Below are 23,881 nucleotides of genomic sequence, written 5' to 3'. Positions count from 1 at the left end.
GAGAACCAGCTTTCACAGGCCATCCTCTGACCTACACACATGAATCATTGCATTTGTGCCCATGCCCATATACAAAATAAAGAAATAACTGTAAACAAAAGTAAAACTTCTAAACTTCGTCATGTATCAAAATCAACAATGGCTTCTCTTACAGAAAAACCAGCACTGTCAAGAGTCAGAGTCTGATATTGCTTTCAATTTTTATTGTATTTCATTTGGTGCCATCTTCTGCCTGGCTCGTGCAGCTCTGAGTATTGATGCTGAGTTCCAAAACTAGGCTCCTGCAAATCTGAGACTGCACTAACTGACCGCCGTCTTGGAAGACCTGAATCCGTATCTCATTCCTTTCCCTGACTCTGCGTGGTCCTTACCAACAAGGAGTCCCAGTATGCTGCTCTCAGAAACTGAATCAACAAGCCCACTGTCAGGGAGAATAACCCTTGTAAACACATAAAAGCTGAAATAATGAACTGCATGTGCAAGGAATAGAAACAACTTGATTGAGACAGAGAGATTATAAATTTGTACTTGAAAGAAAAGGAGTTGCTTCAAATAAGTGCAAACGAGCAAGAGAAAGGAGGAAAATCCTTAGTAGGCATAATACTTATGCCAGTAAAGTCCCATCTTCTAGAGGACCATACACTGACTAGACATGACAATACTACCATAGATGTGTTCATTGCTGGGCTCAGGGCAGGCTGTTTCTGAATGGGATAAACACACCCACAGGAACACATACCTTCTACTTAACTGCCAGCTCCCTGATCGCAAGGCATTCACAAAGGACACACACCTCTACAGATAAGAGGCTAAATCCCAGACCATCCTCTCATATCTAGTGATTATAGATCTGGGTAGGAGCTAAGACTAGACTTTCGCCCAGAGCCAATAAGCATTTTCTCAATCACTGTGGCAACAACAACAACAACAACAACAACAACAACAACAAAAAGCACAACTGGGCTTTCTCCTTGGTTTTCTTCGTCAGCTGTTAGCAATCTGTCCACAAAAAGGCTCTGAGTGTCCACTTACAATGAGGACACCCGTAACAACTGAGCAATCCATTGTTACTAACATAATTTAAAAGAGGGTAAAGACACAGTATAAATTTCTTCAGTACATCTTCACACGTTCTTCTAATTCGAAAGAGCTTGACCTCTATTTGCAGAAGAAGATTAAGTCCTGACACTCAGGTCTGTTGGAGGTACTGGGGACTTCTTCCAAGTGAGGCCAGATGGGTGTCAATTGTCACTCCAATTGTCCAAGACTTTATCAGTTCATACACTGGGGCCCCTGTGTCCTGAGTGACCTCTCAATCCTGGACAAACCAGGATGAGGCATCACACACTTAGCTGCCCCCTAGCCTTTGTTTCTTAGTTGTCCCTGCAGCTCTGAAGGAATAGCCCCCATTCTAAACTCTACTCCTGCTTTGTGCCTGCTACGTGGTACATGAAGGGTGACTCCTTGTGTCCCATCTCTGTGTTTGTATGTTGTCTCTCCCTCTCAGACGTAATAGTCTGTGCCCATGATCATGTCAGCTGGCATTTGATTGGGATGAGCTCGGGGCCGGAACTGTTCTCTATTCACTTCAACGGCCAAGTCCTAGAGCAGAACCATCACAAAGTGTCCACTGTGACTCTGGTCAGTGCAACATCTACAACCGCAAACATGACTATGAGTCCAGAAGGAAAATGGATTGTTTCTTCTCTCATCCCAAAGCATTATCAAGGTAAGACACCTTTCTTGTGGTTAAAATTAATTGGGGATTTCTAACCTACCTTGGATCATTTAATTCCAAGGTAAAAGACACAAAACCTTTATATGTATGATAAGTCTTAATAGCACTAAAGCTGGGTTGCTATCAGCCCCCTAAGCTGTTCTGTCTACTTCCCCATCAATAACCCTAAGATAAGACTTGCCACAGTCTATCTGGGCTGCTCTTGCTGCTCTTACTCCAACTGGCCAGACCTCATGACCATTTTCTCATCATTTATCTATCCCATGATGTCTTCTCCCCACTCTTCATTCTCCCTGCTCTCCTCCTCGTGGTCCCTGCTTCAGACCCCAAGCCTAGCAACCAAAGCCCTGCCTGCCTCTCTTCTGCCCAGCTACAGGCTGTAGGCATCTTTTATTCAACCAATAGTTTTAAGTTAGGGTTGCATAGCATCCCTTGGTGAGGCTCTCCTTGTCCCTCAGGCAACCAGAGTTGGTATTTGGCATCACAACACATAGCAACCGACCAAACCGTAACACTTCTTGACGGCATTGTGTTGAGTGAACACCACTGCTTCCCAGGTTACTAATTTATTCTTTAACCTTTTAGTAGCCCCCCCAGACCCCACCTAGACACATATATCTTGGTTCCTAAGACACCATTAGACACTTTGCTCTTAGACCTAAAACCTACTAATTGGAAGATGAAGGAGGTGCAGGTATTGACAAAGACCTTTTAAGATAAAACAAAAGCTTAAGAGGTCTCTACTTCCTTAAAGAATGAAGAAAACAAGTGCCTCTGTGGATGTTTTTGGTATCTTTCATATGTAGCCAAAGGAAAGGACCTAGAAACAAGACAGATGAAGGTAAATATCCACAAATTTATAGAAGTACAGAGCTGCCAAGACTGACCAGACCAAACATGATAGTATGGCTCTGTACAATGAGATGGGTACAAGATCCTGGCACAGAAAAGAGCCTAATCAATATGTGTTGAATGGACCACAAATGATACATTGTTTCTTTTATTGATATAGGGTCTCACTATAAAATGTAAGAGGTCCTAAAACTCTCCATAAGTTCTTAGCTGGCTTTGAAATCATGGCAACTCTCCTGTCTCAGCCTCCCCAATGTGGGGATTATAGCCATTAGCCATTACACTAGCTAGAAATGACCTCAGAGAGCATTAGTGAATTCTGGGATTGGAGGGGGTTACTCAGCAGTAGTCATGTGGTACCATGTAAATGGAACATCTGACTGTCGTATCACACATTTTTGCCTTTAGACTATTGAGAGGAACATTCATGTTACTAGAGTTGAAAATCTAAGAAAACCTGTTACCATAAGAAACCATTTATCACAACCAAGTATGTAGGCACTTGAGGATTAAACACTGTGAGAACATTTTGTTTTAAGACTGAGCAATCAAAACTATGATGAAGTGATGACCTGGATAAACGATCACTCTCATGTAGTTACTAATAGAAATAAAATTGAGGACAATTGCTATTATGCATCATTTAATAATCACACTAAATATACACTCTGATAGTCTTCATTTAACAAAGGGACAAAAAAACAAGAAAAATTAAAGTGATTTCTTGTTTTATATGTATTTTGGGGGGGAAAGAGACAGAGAGAGACAGACAGGAGAGGAGAAGAGAGGAGAGGAGGGGAGGGGAGGGGAGGGGAAATGAGGGGAGGAGAGAAGGGAAGGGGAGAGGAGAGGATGGGAGAGGAGAGGAGAGAAGAGGAGAAGAGAGGGGAGGAGAGGAGAGGAGAGAAGGGGAGAGGAGAGGAGAGGAGAGGAGAGGAGAGAAGGGGAGAGGAGAGGAGAGGAGAGCTAAAAAAAAGATCAAGCCGAGGTCCATCTACACACTGAGCCTACTTCATCCCTTCACCAGCCCTAGGCCCAGAGTTTTAAGTTTGTTCGTGCTACAGACGGAACACAGAGAGCCTCGTCAACCTCTCCCTCTGACCCTCTTCTCTCCTGCTTTCTACTCTCGCCTCCTTCTGTGAGACATTAAAAGAGTCCAGACTCAAATAGCTGAAGGCGGTCTGAGCGTTGCCGTCCGCTGTTATTATTTGCCTCCAGTGAACTGATTTCTTTAACACACATTTCGATGTTCTCAAATTCTACTCCTGTCGTTATATTCCAATCCAGCTGGGATGCAGGCTTACATTGACATTAAAAACTGCCCAAAGAAAACCAGGAACCCCAAGACACTCACTCGAGAGCAGAGGCGGCACATGAAGAGGTGGGAGTACTTCATCGCTGCAGAAGAAGTCATTTGGAACTATGCACCTGTGATACCCGCGAACATGGACAAGTGAGTCACCAGGGAATATTCAAAGACATGGCCCACGTGGTCCCTAGTGTGTGGGTCTGAATGATGATATCATGAGTGGCCAGCTCTCAAAGGACATGTGCCTCGGTTTCCACCTAGGCATTCTGATCCTCAGAGATGTTTAATTAACCCTTGATCCCCATGGAAATGTGCCCTGGTGATAGCATCAGAAACAATGGCAGCTAGAAAGTGTTGGATGCTGGCCACTGCTAACCCTTGTAGTAGCTGTTTGCTTGGGATTTCACATCAGCTCAGACTGGAGGGATGGCTCAGTGGTTAAGAACACTGACTGCACTTCCAAAGGTCCTGAGTTCAATTCCCAGCAACCACATGGTGGGTCACAAGCATCTGTAATGGGATCTGATGCCCTCTTCTGGTGTGTCTGAAGACAGCTACAGTGTACTCTACAAGCATGATGCTATTCTTGTGTCCTTGTATCTGAGGAAAGGTGCCAGAAAACTAAAGGGAATGGGAAGCTCTAGGAGCTCTTCATATGACATTCCTAGTAAGAAAAGTGAGAGTGAACTTTTACTGGAATGTTATTCTGTATCCATCAGACTGGCAGGTTCACATCCCACCACCTGCTGTCGAGGCTGTAGAAAGCAAAGCCTATCACACAACTCTGGTGGCCCAATGTGCTGCTAAAGCCATTCTGTGGGATAACTTGACAAAACGTGTTAGAACGGTAAACACATATACCCTTTACCCCAGGCATTGTGCTCTTGGAATTTAAAGGTGTGAAAGTATTCTTGTTCACAGGTTAGAAGGCTTTATGAAAAGGCTGCTCACTGGTGCAATGTTACCAGTGATAAAAGATTAGAATTAACTCCAAAGGTCCTTCGAGAAGAGTATCGAGTTATAGCATATTCATGCGATGGGATACTATTAACCCAATAAAATAAATATAAATAAATAAATGAGGGCACAGACATCCTCTGTCCCTGTAACTGGGTCTCATCAGTTATGTACAGTTTATCCACTGGCAGAGGAGATGACTCTTGAGTGCTACATGGAGGACATCAGGATGCAAACTGCACTAAGAATGTTCTCAGAAGCAGCATCTTAGCTGACCCTAAAGCAGCATTTGCTTGCACAAGGGTCTCCCCGTCATACATCACACTAGACTCATTGCTTGAAGTAGTGTAACCTTTGCCTCCTTATTCCATTTCATTTTCAGAAAATACAGGTCTCTGCACTTGGATAATTTCTCAAACCAAATTGGAAAACATTACAAGAAGGTTATTTACAGGCAATACGAAGAAGAGACCTTCACCAAACGCACCGAGAATCCCGGCATCAAACAAAGTGGGATTTTGGGTCCTATTATTAGAGCCCAGGTCAGGGACACACTCAAGGTAAGTAACAAAAATACAGAAGCAGGGAAGAATTAAACAGGGAGAGACAGATCAAGGGCCTGGCAGTTTAAAAATATTTATGTGTATTCATATAATTTTAAAGTCAAACATAGCTTTCATTTTTATTTAGTATTTATATCCTACTTAATAATACAAAAGCTCTGGGATAGACAATCAAAGTAGAAAAAAATAGAGTGGATGGCACAGAGTCAGTATCGTTGGAGGAGTAAAGAATTGCATTTGGGAACCAAGCCCGTGAGGCCACGGATACACATAAAAAACACACCATACAATTCAAAGGTTATCTGCAAAGTCCGTCCTAACTCTTGCAGCAAAGTAAATATGCCTGAGCAAGATGTGCACACCAGTCAATGCAGCACAGCTGGCCTGGGGTAGAGAGCCAGAACTTTTTGCCCTGAGTTTGCAAGTCTGTGTACGTGACAAAAGCCTCACAAAATGTCCCAATACAGAAGACCTGAGTGGCTTTGGAAAATGACATTGCTCCTTACCATTGTGAACATCTGAGTCAGCACAGCAGGGAAAAACATAATTCTTCACTACAGTCTAAGTGTGTGGCTCTGACGACTGGTCTCCAATTACAGCTGCTTTTATTCTTCTACAAGACCCTCTGGCTGGCAAGATGGCTCAGTGCATAAAACCATTTGATGCCAACCCTGAGTTCATTACCCAGGGCCTATAGTGGGAAGAAAGAATCAACTCCCACAGGTTGTCTTCTGAGCACACACACACACAAACATAGTATAACAACAGTATTTCTAAATCCTAAAGTTTTCTCCAAATAATTACATTGAATATTGTACCATACCACAGAGCCAGGTAGGGACCCAGACAACTGAAGGTTACAGTGATTGGCAAGACCCTAGGATGTAGGGTCTTGATGATTGAGGGTGATTTGAAGGCTTTGGCAGCAAACTGAGAAGATAAGGTTAAGGTTATAATCATGCTCTAGACAAAACCCAGTTTGCTCATTTGACCAAACCTTCTTTCCTCTGACCCATCCCTCTGGCTCCCCTGAGGTGCATCAGATTTCAGTGTAAACATATTCTATCTGGAACTTAAGGTCTGGCTACTGGGGCCATTCAGAAAGTTAACTTCACTAAGAATGATCTCAGGAAGGCGGGCAAGGAGAATGGCATCATGGTCCAGAGGAGGAAAGGCACAGAGGAGAGGTGCATAGATGCCGTGCAATCTGAAAGAAGAAGGGAAGGGTGTGTTGACCAGTTGGGAGAGGATGAGGTGCTATGGGCCAACCTGCCTGTCGGATCATCACGAGATGAATAGAAGTGATTTTCCCACTGCTTGTCTGCTCATCTACGTGTGCATGCCTGCCCATACATGCACACACAAGACGCTGCCCTCCTCTTGTCTGAAATAGTTCTCATAATTGACCTTAAACATGGATATAATAACTATGACTTAACTTTGTAGATTGTGTTCAAAAATATGGCCAGCCGACCCTACAGCATTTACCCTCATGGGGTGACCTTCTCTGCTTATGAAGATGGAGTCAATTCTTCCTCCACCTCAGGTGGGAACCTTTCACTTCTTGGAGTCTGATCGCAGTGATTATGACAAATGCAGTCAGTAATGTGGCAGGGGTATCCCTCTTTCTGAGTGTCATTGGCGACATCTAGTGGACAAATATTGAACAGCTACATTCTACCTGTAGTCAAGAGTTTAATACAAAAAGGATATTTCTTTCTTCATATTAATTACTCTAAATAAAAGCTAAGGTAGATATTTATTATGAGAAAATCATTTTCTAAAATTTAGTAACATATATTTTCTTCCAGGCAATCACACCATGATTAGACCAGTTCAACCAGGGGAAACCTTCACTTACAAATGGAACATTCTAGAGTTTGACGAACCCACAGAAAATGATGCCCAGTGCCTAACAAGGCCATACTACAGTGACGTGGACGTTACAAGGGACATTGCCTCTGGGCTGATAGGGCTGCTTCTAATTTGTAAGAGCAGGTCCCTGGACCAGAGAGGCGTACAGGTATTTTATCCATAATGAACCCCCCCCCCCAAAAAGGGGGAGGTAGGGGGTTTCTCCTCACTGGCACAGATTAGGTCTCGCTACCAGATAGGAGGTTTCCCTTCTAAAGTACACCAGTAATTAGTCTTCTTGGGCAACAATGTGGGGATATTTATCATCAGGATCGTCTTGAATCTTGTCACTGTTCCTCTGCCTCTTTTCCTTTGGATGCTGTCTACAGAAAGCACATTCTATGGGACTGTGTTTTAGAATCAAACCTGTTGACTCTTCAGGCTCCTTTAATCCTTTTCTCTGGTCAAATAGGTAACAATATCCTGCCTAGAAATGTGTTTACAGGTTTCTCTTGTAATTCAAATGGGCCTCAAATTGGTGTTTTAGCCAAGGATAACCTTGAACTTTGGTGCTTCCTGAGTCCCAGGATTAGAGACAAATGCTACCCTGCTTGGTTTACTGTAATACTGGGGATGGAGCCCAGGGCTTTAATGCCTGCCAAGCAAGTACATCCTCAGCAGCCTGGGGTTATCTTCACTGACGATTAATAGCCTCCTATTCTTCCCCTTAGGTTAATTCCCATTAAGCTAAGTAATGGTGGAAGAGGTCTTATCCCAAGGCATGTAAATAGGCAGATGTCTAGAAAAGTCAGGACATTGGAGAGATCCTGATTTATTGAAATAAACAACACAGAAAAAGGAGGGTGTGGGCTTTTCTGTGGCGGCCCAGCCACCCTTTTCACCCATCAGAACACAGTTGTTCTGAAAAGTTTTCTATCACTTTTTTTATATACTGACTTGCAGTTGCAGGTGCTGCACTGGCTTGGAATCCTCCCCTGGGTATTCCGACGGAACTCTCTGACCCCTTCTCTTTGTATTCACCTATTCACCTTTTCTCTGACAAGGGTTTGGTAAATAATGGGCTCAGAGGTGCCTGACGGGAGGCTTCTCTGGACTCCAGGGAAATAGGCAGCCAGCCAGAACTTTGATTTCTGCCCTTCCCCTGCAGAGGGCGGCAGACATCGAACAGCAGGTGGTGTTTGCGGTGTTTGATGAGAACAAGAGCTGGTACATTGAGGACAACATCAACAAGTTCTGTGAGAATCCTGACGAGGTGAAGCGAGACGACCCCAAGTTCTATGAATCGAACATCATGAGCAGTAAGTCAGACCCCTGTTTCCATCCATCCTTTCCACTCTGGTGGTCACAGCATGTCTGAGTCCAAAGGGAAAAGGGTGATGATGGGCGTAATCCTCTCTAATGCACCCTCTCCTCTCCTCACTCACAGCTCAAGGACAAGACAGAAGTCTAGAGTCTGTTAGGAAAAGGCTCAAAGCCTGGTGATTCTTTAAGTCAGGATGGGGTCCTGCTTCCAAAGTGTGCTGGGGGAGAGGGTATATGATATGGTGTGTGTGGTGTGATTATGTGTGTGTGATTGTGGTGTGTGTGTGGTTGTGTGTGTGGTTTCTGTGGTGTGTGGTGTGGTGTATGTTGTGTGATTGTGGGATGTGTGTGGTGTGTGTGGTATGTGTTTCTATGTGGTATTTGTGTGTGTGTTATGTGTAGTGTGCGTGATGTGTGTGTGTAGTTTGTGTGGGTGTGTGGTTGCGTGGTGTGTAAATGTGTGTTTAACTGTTCATGCTATAGGCAGTGAGGAAGGCCAGGGGTAGGGGTAGGGAAGGCACCGAGGCCTTTGGTCAGTGGTCCCTGAGGATTATAGCAATGTTCATAGCAAATACCCTCTGGCTGATGCCAGGATAGGAATGAGATTTTTTTTTTTAAAGCCACATTGTAAAGAGTCAAGCAAAGTGACTCTGGGAGCCAAGTGTCTTGGGAAGGCAGTGCGTGCAGAGGTCGAAGGGAAAGTGAATTATTTGGAGCTGAGAGCGGAGGGAAGGAAATCTCTCTGAACTACAGTTCTGACACTTGCTGTGATTCCAAAGTTCATTGTCATGTCCGAGGTGAATTCTACTGTGGTGTCTGCAAGCCAATCTCCCCCCAACCACTAGTCCCCTCCCCCACTGTTCCTCAAAGTAAAAGGCCTCCTCCATAGCGTTTTCTGACAGATAATCGCCGCCGTACAGGTGGCTTTCCCATGGTCTGTGCACATAGCTCCAGGACTGACATTCAGCTTTCTTCACATAATTTCCTTTTAGCAATAGATCTGTGATAGCTCTAGACCTGCACTGCCCCCCAAAAAATCACATGTGAGCCACGCACATAAAGTTTTCTGGGAAAATTGAAAAATAAAAGAGAAATAGATAAAGTTACTTAGAATCATGTTTTATTCAGCTCAGCATATTCCAGATACTTCCTTTCTTTTGCTGTTATTTGAGACAGGGTCTTGCTGTGTAAAGAAATTCTAATTTTTTAAATATAATAGAAAAATGAGATTTGTCTTATTATTGTTTTTTATTATTATTTGTTTTATTACTGAATATGTATTTCTTTGATCCTAAAAGCTCATGTCAGTGGGGTACACCTACGTTTTAATAGCCACTTGTAGCCAGTCTGTCACATTAGACCATTAAGAAAGGCATCTGGAATGATGTAGAAACTAGTACCACACACCGTCAGCCACTCTCCATGAATTCGGTACATAGTCACTTAAAGTCTTTATTTTAGTACCAAGTATCATTCTAGAACTGTGGTCACAGTGCTGGCCTGTGTATATAGACTGTGCCCTCAAGTAAATCATGTCTTAATAAGATCACCAAATGCACTACATCTACAAATTAAAATGCTACTTTATAAACTTGGTCTTCCTTTAAAGAAAATTAAAATATATGAACTCAATACTTGAGTGGAAAATATTAGGTTAACTGCAGGTTACAAATAATAGGTCTCAACGACAAATATGCTGAGTAAACTTCTTTTTGTGACATTCAATTTACTCATAACTACTATGTCAAGAGAATAGAGTTCTTATACATAAGCCTATCTTCCCAGTAGATGCATCTTGGACAATTTAAATCAATTGTGAGAATAGAATATATTTATGGCACAGAAAAAAGTAACATTTTATGTTTGCTTGGTGGATGAGTGACTAAATCAACCTGCATGCAAGGCTCTGTCTTCATCCTGACTTTTCTCACTCCGCTGACTCAGGAGCATCAGCCATTGCTTACAAAGTTGAATGTGGCCTGTGACAATGTAGCCAAATGAACACAGGGACCTGGGGATGATTAGACATGGGAACTCTTGTTGTACAGACCTGACATTTGACAGCTCTTCCTCTTTCAGCCATCAATGGGTATGTGCCTGAGAGCATATCTACTCTCGGATTCTGTTTTGATGACACTGTCCAGTGGCACTTCTGCAGTGTGGGAACTAATGATGATATTTTGACCATCCACTTCACTGGGCACTCGTTCATCTATGGGAGGAGGCACGAGGACACCTTAGTCCTGTTCCCCATGAGTGGTGAATCCGTGACTGTCACAATGGATAACGTTGGTGAGTAAGAATGCGGATGCTTGGAGAGAGAGAGCTCATGGGATCTCAAATGGAAAGGTCTGCTGAGCTCTCCAAATGTCCACCAGTCCTGGTATGTCTCCAGGATGCCTGAAGGCTTGCTTTACACTGCTTCTTGTGGTTTATAGTTTGGAGACTAGCTTGTGCATCCCTCGAACAACTGGGCAGTAATGACACACCATGGCAGAAAGATAAATGTAACTATGAAGAAGCAGCAGCGTGATGTCAGACATGGAAACAAACTCTGATGTGATTCCTCAGGTCTGGTCCACATTCAAAGGAAGCACTAGCACACAATTTACCAACTTGGGTATATATAATAACTGTCTACTGAGGCCCAGAACACACCTATGTCCACTTCCCTGGAGCTGTTTGTTTATACTCATTTATGTATTTATTTATATTATATATGTGAGTACACTGTTGCTGTTTTCAGACACACCAGAAGAGGGCATCAGATTGCATTACAGATGGTTGTGAGCCACTGTGTGGTTTCTGGGAATTGAAGTCGGGACCTCTGTATGAACAGTCAATGTTCTTAACCGCTGAGCCATCTCTCCAACCCCACCCCATCCCCACCCCTGAAGCTGTTTTTACAAACATGGGCTACCATAACTAGCTTTTTATGAAAAGAAAAGAAAAGAAAAGAAAGAAACCCTCAAGGAAACAAAAACATGATTTCTGGGGAATCAAACTTAGGTCCTTGTGAATCAGATGAACCATCTCCCCAGACCCACTTTTCAATTCTTAGCAGAAGCCATCCTACCCTCTGATGAACAATCATTAGATAATCCTTAGAAGGCATCTCAGAGACCACATTGGCACATAAGACCCAAGTTCAAACCATGCTCTACCACTCAGCATTCTCGAAACTTTAGACTTACTCATCCTCACTAAGCCTTGAGTCACTCGTCTGAAAAAGCAGGACAGTGCTTGACGGTTTCGTCAGCGTCTAGCTGTAAGACATGCCAAGTGCCTAGCACTCAACACACGGCTCCCACTGGAGATGTCCCAGGTCATTCTTAGAGTGTAAGCAATGCACTTTCAATGTGACTCAAACTTACTCTGTCCCCATATACATCATTTCCTAGAAATACCTAAATATCTCATTTTTATTTTATTTTGTGCAAACAACCTCATCATCATCTCCCAAACTTCAAGTCTTAGACAAAATGTACAACTAAGAAGATATGAATGATTTTCAGGGTTCATTTTATCATCAACCTCTGCCCCCTTTTTCTTGATATATTCTAAAAAAGTTATTCTTGAACAATCCAAACTGAAGGTCTATTTTTCTCCTTAATCTCCACAGATCATTAATACCCTGGCCTATAAGTACACTGACCTTGTTATTAGATGTCAAAACAAAGTCAAGTTACATTTTTTAAAGTCTTAAATACCTTATTTCTGTTTTTTTTTTTTTTCTTCTTTTTATGTCACCATGGCTCAGTAACTCACAATTCAGATTAGCCCAGTCCATAGCATGCATGTGGCTACCTCTGGTTAAAATTCACTAGAGATCCCCCCCCCCCCATTCCTGTTTTAGTAACTTTTCCTGAGCTTTCAGCCTTCTCTTCTCTGTCTCTTATGAAGGAACTTGGATGTTGAGCACCATGAATTCCAATCCCAAACGCAAAAACCTAAGACTGAGATTCAGGGATGTTAAGTGTATCCGGAATGATGACGACGAAGACTCATATGAGATTTATGAACCTCTTGCCCCTGCACCTGAACCTACATCCATGACAACTCGGAGAATTCATGACTCCTTGGAAAATGACTTTGGCATAGACAATGAAGATTATGATTACCAGTACTCACTGGCATCATCACTAGGAATTAGGTCGTTCAGAAACTCATCATTGAATCAGGAGGAAGATGAGTTCAATCTCACTGCTCTCGCTCTAGAGAACAGTTCTGAGTTCATATCTCCAAGCACAGACAGAGCTGTTGACTCAAAATCTTCAGGAAATCTTAGTATGATCGCCAATAATAACCTTCCTCGTTCAGGAGTCACCATGGCTGGTACCCTCCTTGGAAACCTCACTGGTTTAGATGAGAACTCTGTTCTCAGCCCTTCTACAGAAGATCGATCTAGATCACATTATGAAAATGATATGGAAGATCCACAGTCAAACATCACCATAGTATACCTACTTCCTCTTGGTGCAAGAGGATCAGGGAGTCGAGAACAAGCTAAACCTAAAACTATCAAGACAGGAAGACCCCACATGATGAAGCACAGGTTCTCCTGGATGAAAGCACCAACCAGTAAAACTGGGAGGCATTCAAACCCAAAGAATACTTATTCCAGAATGAAGTCTGAGGAGGACATTCCTAGTGATTTGTTACTCTCAAAACAAAAGATCACATCCAAATTTTTGAATAGACAATGGCATGTGGCTTCTGAAAAGGGTAGCTATGAAATAATACCAGCAAATCGTAAAGACACTGATGTTGATAAGCTGACAAACAGCTCTCAGAATCCGAATATCTCAATGCCTTGGGGAGAGAGCAACTCTGACACAAACACAACAGGAAAGTCAAGTGGCCTCCCAACATTTTCTGTACTTAGACATAACTCTCCACATGTAAGACAGGAGGAAGACAATAGTGGCCTTAAGAAAAGACAACTGCTCATCAGGACACGGAAGAAGAAGAATAGGAAGCTTGCACTGCACAGTCCTCTGTCTCCGAGAAGCTTTTACCCTCTAAGAGGAGATGGCCATCATCCATTTTTAGACAGGAGACTACTTAATCACTCACTGTTACTCCACACGTTCAATGAAACAGCTCTTTCTGCAGATGTGAATAAGACCTCCCCTTCAACAAGTACTGACAGGCCACTTCCTAACTATAATCAGAACCCCTCAAATGACACTGAGCAGATGAGCTCCTCTTTAGACCTTTACCAGTCAGTACCCTCAAAGGAACACTCTCCAACATTTTCTGCCCAAGGTCCTGATCAAATACACTCTACCACAGATCCTAGCTACAGAACCTCTCCTCCAAAGCCCAGTCAGGGGCTTGATTATGACTTAAGCCACGAATTTTACCCTGATGACATTAGTCAAACATCTTTGTTTCCAGACCAAAGTCAAAACTCACCTCTCTCTTCAGATGATGACTCGGCAATCCCTTCCTTAGACTTAAGCCTTTTTACCATCTCTCCAGAATCAGATCAGACAAGTATTTACCCAGATCTGGGTCAGTTGCCCCTTTCTCCTGATGACAACCAGAAGAGCTCCTCCACAGACCTGGGCCAGGTGCCCCTTTCTCCAGATGACATCCAGAAAACATCCTCCCCAGACCTGGGTCAGATGTTCCTTTCTCCAGATGACAACCAAAAGACTTCCTCAGACCTGGGTATGGTGCACCTTTCTCCAGATGACAACCAGAAGACCTCTTCCCCAGACCTGGGCCAGGTACCCATCTCCTCAGACCAAAACTGGGAGACCTCCTCCACAGACTTTAGCCTACTGACTCTCTCTCCAGAATTCAGCCAGACAGTCATTTCTCCAGACTTGGATGACATGCCCCTCTCCTCAGACTACAGTCAGGTGACCCTTTCCCCAGACCTCAGTCTCTTGACCCTCTCGCCAGATTTTAATGATATAATCCTATCCCCAGACCTTGGACAGGTGACCCTCTCTCCAGACCTCATCGAGACAAGCCCTGCTCTTAATCACAGGCACAAAGCATACACTGCAGACCCTGGTCAAGCATCCTACCCTCCAGATTCTGGTCAGTCTTCATCTCTTCCAGATCTGAATCAGACTCTCCCTGATCCAGATCTCATTCGCCTGCTGTCTCCTTCCCCACCTTCTACACTCAATGACACTTCTTCGTCGAAGAAATTTAACCCTCTTGTTGAAGTGGGTCTCAGCAGAATTGATGGAGATGATGTTGAGATTATTCCAAGTGAGGAGCTAGTGAGCATTGATGAAGATTATGCTGAGGATGACTATGTAACCTATAATGATCCCTACAAAACAGACACCAGGGCAGATGTCAACTCCTCCAGAAATCCCGACACTATTGCAGCATGGTACCTCCGCAGCCATGGTGGAAACAAAAAATTCTACTATATTGCTGCTGAAGAAATATCCTGGGATTATTCAAAATTTGCACAAAGGTTGGGCTAGTTTTCTTTTTGCATTCTCATTCTTTGTCACTGCCTCTGTGAAAATCAACTACAACATTTCTTCAGAGATTATTTAAAGCAAATTATACCATATATGGAATAAGTCTCCAGGGATATTTCCTTTGCCATTTCCAATATTTGCTTCTATACCTTAGATGACACCCAAGCAAAACAAGAACCATTACTGTGGAAATCTGTGGTAGCCCATCTATCCATTTATATTTTGTTACCTTATCTCAAGAGTCTGATCATGAAAATCCTTGTTTAGACCAGTGTCTAAAAATTTGGGGATAATATTGCTTTAGCAAAATCAAAACTCAGAATGGCCACTTTTAAGGAAAAAGAAACTTATCCATCCAATTGTTGTACATGCTGTAGAAATACTATAGGACTATTATAGGAAGTTACTGTGTAGACTATATTAATACTATGTATGTTTAATAAGTGAGATTTGACATAGCCCAAAAGATCATAGGAAGTCTTACCTAAGAAAATACAGTTGAGCAGGGAATTAAAACATATGTAGTCATCTGTATTTCATTTACATATATTTACTAGCTCATAAATTAAATGGTTATTACATGTTCCATGCTAGTTACCAAGCAGATCATTTCTTAAGTTGTTTTAAATTTTTAAATTTTTATTTTATATGTATTATGAGTACCTTCTTGAATGCATATGAGCCATATGTGTGCCTGGCACCCTCAAATGTCAGAATATCCTTTATGTTATACTATATTATGTTATGTTATATTTTATTATATATTAATAACTAAGACTGGAGTTACAAGTGCTTAAGCTTCCCAAAGTGAGTGCTGAGAACTGAACCTGGATGCCCTTAACAACTGAACTATCTCTTGTAAATTTTTCCAATGGTCTTTAATTTCTTTTTTCTAATGAATAGTATTGCTGTCATTTTAGTGAAATGGACAATGAAGACACAGACAACACTCGAAAGGATACCACATACAAGAAAGTCGTTTTCAGAAAATACCTTGATAGTACTTTCACAAGTCGTGATCCTCGGGGCGAATACGAGGAGCACCTTGGCATTCTTGGTCCTGTAATCCGTGCTGAAGTGGATGATGTGATCCAAGTAAGTCACTATTTGAGCCCTCTAGATCTTCAGGGGACTTACCATAAGCACCAAAATGTTGCAAAGGTGGAGTCACCAAAACTATAGGTAATTGGCTTCCCAGAATTAACAAATAATTGCATTCTTTCCTCCCAAAGATGGCTTGGCTATTTGACAATTTTTGAGCTACAGGAAAAAATCTTACCATTTTCAACAGTGAAAATTATTTAATCTGGAAGAGATAGCACTGAGATTTCTAGTTGAAGCCAGCCTGTTTGAGCTAACATAAAAAATGAGTCAACAGTATTCCATGGCTGAAATGGGGATGATAATAACATTGATCTATAAATATGTCCCCACATTTTCTTAAAAGACAAGATAGTGAAATGAAAGGAAACTAGAAAGCAGAGAAAAAAAATGACTCTATGCCCTAAATGAGTAAGCCAGTTTCTTAAGTATTTTACCAGACTTAGCCATTGACTTTCAAAATCCTGTATCTAGTTTCCAGACAATAGCTTATTTTTATTGTTATGGGGTATCTGCACAACTAGAATTCAAATTGGGAGTCTTTATTAAACAATCCAGAGACTACCTGGAGAGAAACACTTTCACAGAGCAGTCCCACAGAATGCATATTATTGGGAGTTTTTAAAGACAAAGCATAGAAAAGCTATATCCTGGTTGGCAGTTGCAGAAGGAAGCAAGAAGTTTAACAGAAGCCAAGAGCATGCAGTTAGTTGGGCCCTTTGACCCTGAGTTTCTGGAACCGTGTAGGGTGCTTTCCCACGGGACTTTTCAGGACAGGAGTTAGAAAGCAAAGATGGCTTCAACTGAGACAAGATGGAGAAACATTTATCCTGTTACATCATAACAGACTTTATCTCCCCTATCCTGCCTCACCTCTCACATAACAAACAACAAACAAACAAAACACACAAGAAACTGCTGTGGATCTAAGGTAAGCCATTCTGTGTCCAAATATAAAACATTTTACCTGTGTGAGTATTTGCCAAATTGTCAATGACCGTTTGCTCTTTTTCAAAGGGCACACAGAAAGTGGGGGAGATGGCTCAGTGTGTGAAGAGTAACCACTTAGCCTGTGATATGCAAAACCCTGTCCTTGAACTCCAGCACATCAAGACCAATCAATCATAAAAGGCAATGAAAATCTGTTCTAGTCAGCTTTCTGTCACTGTGATAAAAAAAACAACCCAAGAAGGAAAAACTTCTTTTAGCCCATGGTTTCATCTATGGTTGGTTGACTCCTTTGCTTTGGGTCCTCCATTGAGGTTGGACAAGATGGCTGCCCACCTCATGGAGGCTAAGACTTAAAGAGAAAGAGAGGGAGATGACAGTGTTCTGAGATTACTCCAGGCATGCTCCAAGTACCCTATCTTCTTTCTGTTACGCACTTGGCATCACATCCCGAAGGTTTTACCTCCCAAAGTATCACAGGCTGGCAACTAAGCTATCATCAACACATGGTTTGGGGAGCACAAAACAGTAATAGGTCTCTTAATGGTTCTGTACATTTCCTAAAGGCATACGAAGCTTTCTGTTGAATGATTGGTCACTAGAAATTACAGAGAAAAATGACCAGAAGGTTTGCCCCATGACCCTAATGACTCTATGCCTAGTCTCAACCGTCATTTTCTAGCCTTATTTGTCACCAGAGGCTGAGTCCATCTCTGAATTTCCCAACATAGTCACACTCAGGTCTTCCTTGCAGACGTCTTTCTGCTCTTCTGGGAACCTGAAATGACCCTTTTCTGATTTACTCGTTCTACAATGGGGGCTGATCCCATTTTTCCTGAGAACCTTTTCATGGTTCTTCTAAGTTCTCCTAAACTTTCAGCTGGCAGCTGCATGTCCAAGGTATTGCCTCCCAAATCCATTCACATTCTATTCACGGTATCTATTGTATCTAGATTCAAGCTTTGGGTTCATTCATGTCTGTCTTTCTTCACCAGAAATCTAAAAGCTAATTACCATCAAGAAACGTGTCCTATTCAGGTTCAAATCTCACTTGTGAATATGTTAGATCTTTGTTGCTGGAACAAAATATACAGGGGAAACAATTTAAGGGGAACAATTTGTTTTGGTTTATGGGTTTAGTACTTTCAGCTTATAGTCACCTGCCCCCATCTCTGTGGGGCTGTGTTAAGGCAGAGTATCATGTCAGAAAGCATGAGGTGAAATGTAGCTGCTTCTCTTGTGGAGTCCTGGAAGCAGACAATAAAAAGAAGGGACTGAGCAAATGATACACACATCAAGGGTGTGTCCCGAGAGCTTCGTCCTTCACCTAGGTTCAACCTCCTGGTTTTCACTACCTTCCAATAATATGATCAAATTATGAATCTGCCACCCTATTTATCTGTTGGCCAGGACCCTCATGGTATAATCATCATCCTGAAGTCCCACAACAAAATAAGCTCTCAACACCTGAGTTTGGGACGGGCACTTCAAGCCATTAGAGAAGTAACTTACACTAGTGTTTTAGCTTGAGACTAAGAACACTTTTTGGTGTTTCTAGGATAAGTTGCTCAGACCCTAACTCATGTGATCACTGGTAAAATAGATCAAGTAATATGCATAAATTAATTTGTAATTATAGGCACTCAGTATCCTCTAGCTCTGATATCATAACTGCCTGCCACAGCCTGTAGCGTTGTGGCTTTGGTTTGCTGTTGCTGGGTATGTTAATACATTTATAGGTCACTCTTTTCTTTTTCCCCTCTAGGTTCGATTTAAAAATTTAGCATCCAGGCCATATTCTCTTCATGCCCATGGACTTTCCTATGAAAAGTCCTCAGAGGGAAAGGCTTACGAAGATGAATCTCCTGAATGGTTTCAGAAGGACGATGCTGTCCAGCCCAATAGCAGTTACACGTATGTGTGGCATGCCACTGAGCGCTCGGCGCCAGAGAACCCTGGCTCTGCCTGCCGGGCTTGGGCCTACTATTCTGCAGTGAATGTGGTAGGTTTCAAGTTCTGATCTCTCCCTCATCATGTAGCCGTAGAACATAATTTCTTGTTAAAAGTATCTCCTGTGAGGTGGGCGGTGGGAGCACATGCCTTTAATCTCAGCACTCAGGAGGCAGAGGCAGGTGGATCTGAGTTTGAGGACAGCCTGGTCTACAAAGTGAGTTCCAGGACAGCCAGGGCTACACAGAGAAACCCCCGTCTTGAAACCTAACACCTCCCATAACCAAAAAAAGCCTCTCCTGCTTCTTATGGGGCACAAGTATGGCTGTTGTGGCATGGAATTCTCCACACAGTTCACAGGAATGGCACAGACGTGAACTGTGACGTCATCCTGTGGAAGTCATGAGGGCAGTCATAAATGAGATGTGCTCACAGAGAAACATGTTCATTGACAATTTAAAAGTAGTTTAGTCTTAAGCCATGCTTTGGGGGACTGCAGGAGGTCAGGAGGGGACAAGGGAAGGACTGAGCCAACAGTGTAGCACAGATCACATGCTGGGTTTGGGAGTTTAAGCAGCAATGATTTTCCCTGCTCCAAGCCAGGAAGAGATTCAATTTGTTACTTAATGAATACCCTTTGCTAATAAAGAATTTTTTGTGTGTTTTGATAATAAGTCAACCCTGTTCTGAGTTAAATAAGGACACAGGGAGGAGGCTGCCGTTCCTGAGGGGAATAATTCAGGCACATTCCACCCCGAACAGCTCCCATAGGAAGGTAGGAATAACTAGATTCTCTAGACGAACTGTGCTGACCATGGCAAGCTGTGCCAACCCCCGTGTCCTCTTGGCTGGCCTCTGGAGCCTAGGAAGCCAGAAGGAAGCCAGCATCCACGCAGTGTCTTCTGCATGCTCAGCTGCCTTCTTTCTCCTTGCTCCTGAGACAGAGAGGCCTTTACACAGTGAGACACACAGACAAGAGCTAGCTGAGGATTCTTCCCAGGTTCAGAGTGAACAAAACACAGAGCCTTCTGCCTGACAAAGGGCAGCTAGGGTTCAGATTTGACCTCAGATGCAGGTTCCTGTGCTAAGACAAGGTATCTGGGGTACTCCTTTGTACCTGGACCAGTGGTTGAGGCTGATTTCTACCAGGGTAGGGGATGCCAGAGATGTATACTTTTTGGAAGCAAATGAAGGGGTCAAAGCCATCACATGCCTAGTGATGACCCCACCTCGTGTGAAAAGCCTCTCGAGAAATACCATGCTTGTCTCTGACCATGTGGAACCTGCTTCCCCCACCCCCGAACATGGTGCTCCCCGGGGAAAGGCACCAATGATAGAATCCAGGCTGCCATGTGGGTGTCTTGTAATTACTCACCTGTGCCACTTGAGGACCAGACACAACACAGCACATGCTCAGTCAGCCTCAGGCAAGAATGAAGGGGACAAGAGCTGGCTACCTACCCCCTGAGCCACTCTGTCATGAAAGATGCAATTTCCCACTTACTGCACCACACACCTACCCACCCAGCCAGCCTTCCAGGTGCAGTGGAACGCTTTGACAGTCTTCCTGAACAGAACTGATAAGCTCTTATAAGCGGTTCACTGGAAACTTAAGGATCTTTACTTTCCATTCCAAAATATACACAGCGTTCAAAACCACATGCTACATGTAGTAAATATGCATGTGTTTTTTTCAGCAAATGTTATTAGGGAGGGGGTATAGTAGAAAGCATGCAGACTCGGTTTCTTATTTATTTGTTGATGTTGTTGTTTGGTGTTTTTTTCCAATGCTGAACACCAAAATCAGGGTCTCCTTTATACTCAACAAATATTCACCACTGAGCAACACCCACCCCCACACATCTGTGTGGGAGCTCTTCTAAGCTTAGATGTAAATACCCATTCTTGTCACTACAAGGACACTAGGAAAACAATTTACCCTTTCATAACCTCGGGTTCTAAAGTAGGATATGCGTGTGTGGTGGTCAAGACCTGTGATTCCAGCCACGGAGGCCACTGTGCATTCGGCTCAGAGTGTAATAAAGGATGGTGTGAACAATTTAGTGAGATGTTAACTTGAAAAATTAAAAAGAGGCTGGGAATGGAAATCGGGTCAGTTTCTAGTTCCAACATGTGAAGGGAGAGAAAGGCAGAGGGAAAGGGAATGGGGCAGGGAGAGAGAAATTAGAAAATAGATGTTCAAGGAATGTATATTGACACTTGACATTTAGGATAGTTGTCAGAATTAAATGAAACACTACAGACAAAGCCTTCAGCACACTATAGCTGTTCAATAAGCAGTATCTATTTGTTTGTCAGTGTTGTTATTGTTGCTGGGATAAAGGATAAATACCCAGTTTTATTACTGATCTTCAGGTTTGAAGCCTCTAAGATGAGATTTTCTGTTATGTTAGAGCTGTGATAGTCAGATCTGGAGAAAAATCCAGGTAAAAGGAAAGCGTTTGCAGTTTGCTTTTCTTTTCCTCCAGGAGAGAGACATCCACTCAGGCTTAATCGGCCCCCTTCTGATCTGCCGGAAGGGAACACTCCACAGGGAAAGCAACCTGCCTATGGACATGAGAGAGTTTGTCTTACTCTTTATGACCTTTGATGAGAAGAAGAGCTGGTACTATGAAAAGTCCAAAGGGTCACGGAGAACTGAATCTCCAGACGCCAAAAATTCCCACGAGTTTTACGGTATTTTATCTCAGTCCTTCATCTCTGATTAAAGCCCAGCGGGTCACAGCGGTTCCTGCCCTTAGGTCTTCCCAAGATTAGACCTGAGGTGTTCCTGAGGAGTTAGCAGCATCAGTTAAACCTGGCTCCTCAGCATCCTAGAGAGAGGATTTGGCTGGTAGCAAATCCTGCTGAAGCTTGTGGAGAGAATACAGGAAAGCACACATGGGCTACTGCCCAACAAACCGAGAAAGTGGGCGCTGCACCCCAGACCGCAGCAGACATTGGAGTGAGAATGGAACCACTCTTTATGACACCAGTGACCTTGTTTCTAGTTCTCTAAAAAAAGTGAGTACTCACGCTAAGACGTGATCGCACGTGTGTCTCTTCAGAAATCAGTGTGGCTCTGGGAAGTTCTTCGAACTTGCAGCCAGCAGCTATGCCAGACAGCCTGGGAATTTAAGAAAGTTAAGCAGTCAGATGATGGGGCGTTGGCAAGACAATCTGCACTTCAAAGGTCACACTGGGGAAAGCATCTCTGTTCAGAAGTCCTTTGATTGCCCCACTTCTGATCTGCCTGTAGCCTGTACATTGGCAGATAAATTACAATACAGTTTTAGAAAAAGGCCAAATGAAACACAGCCAAAATGACAACAGCTAGAAACCAGAATTACATAAAGACCAGTGTCTGCTACGAAGGCTCAGTAAGAAGAGCACTTGCTTCCAAACCCGAGGACCACTCCCCCAAACCCAAGGATCACTATCCCAAACTTGCATGATGAGAAAAAAGAACAGATCCCCACAAGGTGGCCTCTATTCTCCACATACATGCCATAGCCATTTGGACACACACACACATGCACACGCACACACACATAAGTAAATGAAAGATAGCTAAGGCCTATTTCATAGTTTGAAAATAGTGGTGGTTGTCCTGAAATTTCAGATTACTAAGGACTTGTGCTTTAGGTAATGAGTCTGTCAGAATATTGGAAGAGAAGAAACGTGCATGGGCCTAAAATCCCAACACTCTGGATGCTGGGTAAGAGAACTGTAAGTTGGAGATAAGCCTGAGCTTCCCCATGAGACCTGTCTCAAAGAATAAACACACACACACACACACACACACACACACTCACACAGGTCAAGATATTTTTATGACATGCTATTAGAGGCCACCTCTAGCCAGCCGAGTGTTAAATAGAATACAGTTGATTCAGACAGCTATGGGACAGACTGAAAAGAGTGTTCCTGGCTCCTCCCCCTTCCTTCTCTTCCCTTCCCTTCTCTTCCTTCTAGGCCTCTGAGCCCAGGAACTTGCTCACAGGAGCAGGAAGTGAATCCTTTAGAAACCCTCTCAGCCTAGTAAGAAAGAACAGGCCTCAGAGTCAGACAGGTTTGTCTCTCAGCTAGGCCCTTTGCTTAAGGTGCACCCTCTAAGAAGTACTTCCTGATTTCCTCAAAAAGTCAAATCTATTCAGTACAGCTTCATGCAGCATAATTTGAAGACACTCTGTAATCCCAGCCTGTAGAATTTTATTTGCTATGTGGTAAACAGATCTCTCAGTCCCCAGCCCCTGCCTGGCTTGTGAAGCATGTGCTCAGGAGATATAAGAAATGGTGAGTAAGTGAACAAGTCCTGTCCCTCAGTTCCGTCTAAATGTGCACTAAGTCCTTCTGTTTAAAGGCCTCACTCCTATATCCCGCACACCCAACACAGTTAGCACCTCGGCATGGGGTGAGGGCTGGTGCCCAGGTATGTAGCTAGGCGTTCCCACAGTTGGTGTGATTTCACAAGTGCCAAAACAATTTCAACTTCTTTCCTTCCAAATGTTTTCTTGACTGGTTTCCAAAATCCTACAGCGATCCATTGAAGAAAAGAATTCTTTTCTTGTTTATGTTCCAGTTAAATATTTGGTAGCAACTACAGTTATCATTAACCTTCTTGTGTTATATTTTTAGGCAATTAAGGTTGTATCAGGTGCTTTAAACATACACAAACACAGACAAACACTACACACAGACATACACCCCCACACACACCACATACACACATATACACAGACATACACCACACACACATACACACACACACACCACATCATACAGACAGACACACACAGAGATATACACCACACACACTTACACATACACC

At 43.1% G+C, this 23,881-nt stretch overlaps 1 protein-coding gene across 1 annotated transcript in view; it reads left to right on the top strand.

The window, feature by feature from the left end:
* The window catches only part of F5 (coagulation factor V), a gene marked incomplete at both ends in the record, with an annotated part of 61,900 nt that overhangs the window by 23,015 nt on the left and 15,004 nt on the right, over positions 1 to 23,881 (top strand). The window contains 11 exons of the mRNA XM_080932903.1: positions 1,508 to 1,729; positions 3,878 to 4,043; positions 5,239 to 5,416; positions 6,866 to 6,965; positions 7,231 to 7,442; positions 8,442 to 8,592; positions 10,676 to 10,888; positions 12,500 to 15,041; positions 15,972 to 16,146; positions 18,866 to 19,102; positions 21,540 to 21,747. Coding sequence (XP_080789029.1) covers positions 1,508 to 1,729; positions 3,878 to 4,043; positions 5,239 to 5,416; positions 6,866 to 6,965; positions 7,231 to 7,442; positions 8,442 to 8,592; positions 10,676 to 10,888; positions 12,500 to 15,041; positions 15,972 to 16,146; positions 18,866 to 19,102; positions 21,540 to 21,747 — 4,404 coding nt within the window. The remainder of the gene's footprint in view (positions 1 to 1,507; positions 1,730 to 3,877; positions 4,044 to 5,238; positions 5,417 to 6,865; positions 6,966 to 7,230; positions 7,443 to 8,441; positions 8,593 to 10,675; positions 10,889 to 12,499; positions 15,042 to 15,971; positions 16,147 to 18,865; positions 19,103 to 21,539; positions 21,748 to 23,881) is intronic.

The sequence above is a fragment of the Micromys minutus genome, assembly GCF_963924665.1.
Source record: "Micromys minutus genome assembly, chromosome: 1".
In the NCBI taxonomy this organism is placed as follows: Eukaryota; Metazoa; Chordata; class Mammalia; order Rodentia; family Muridae; genus Micromys; species Micromys minutus.
This window is presented reverse-complemented; position numbering and strand designations above follow the sequence as displayed.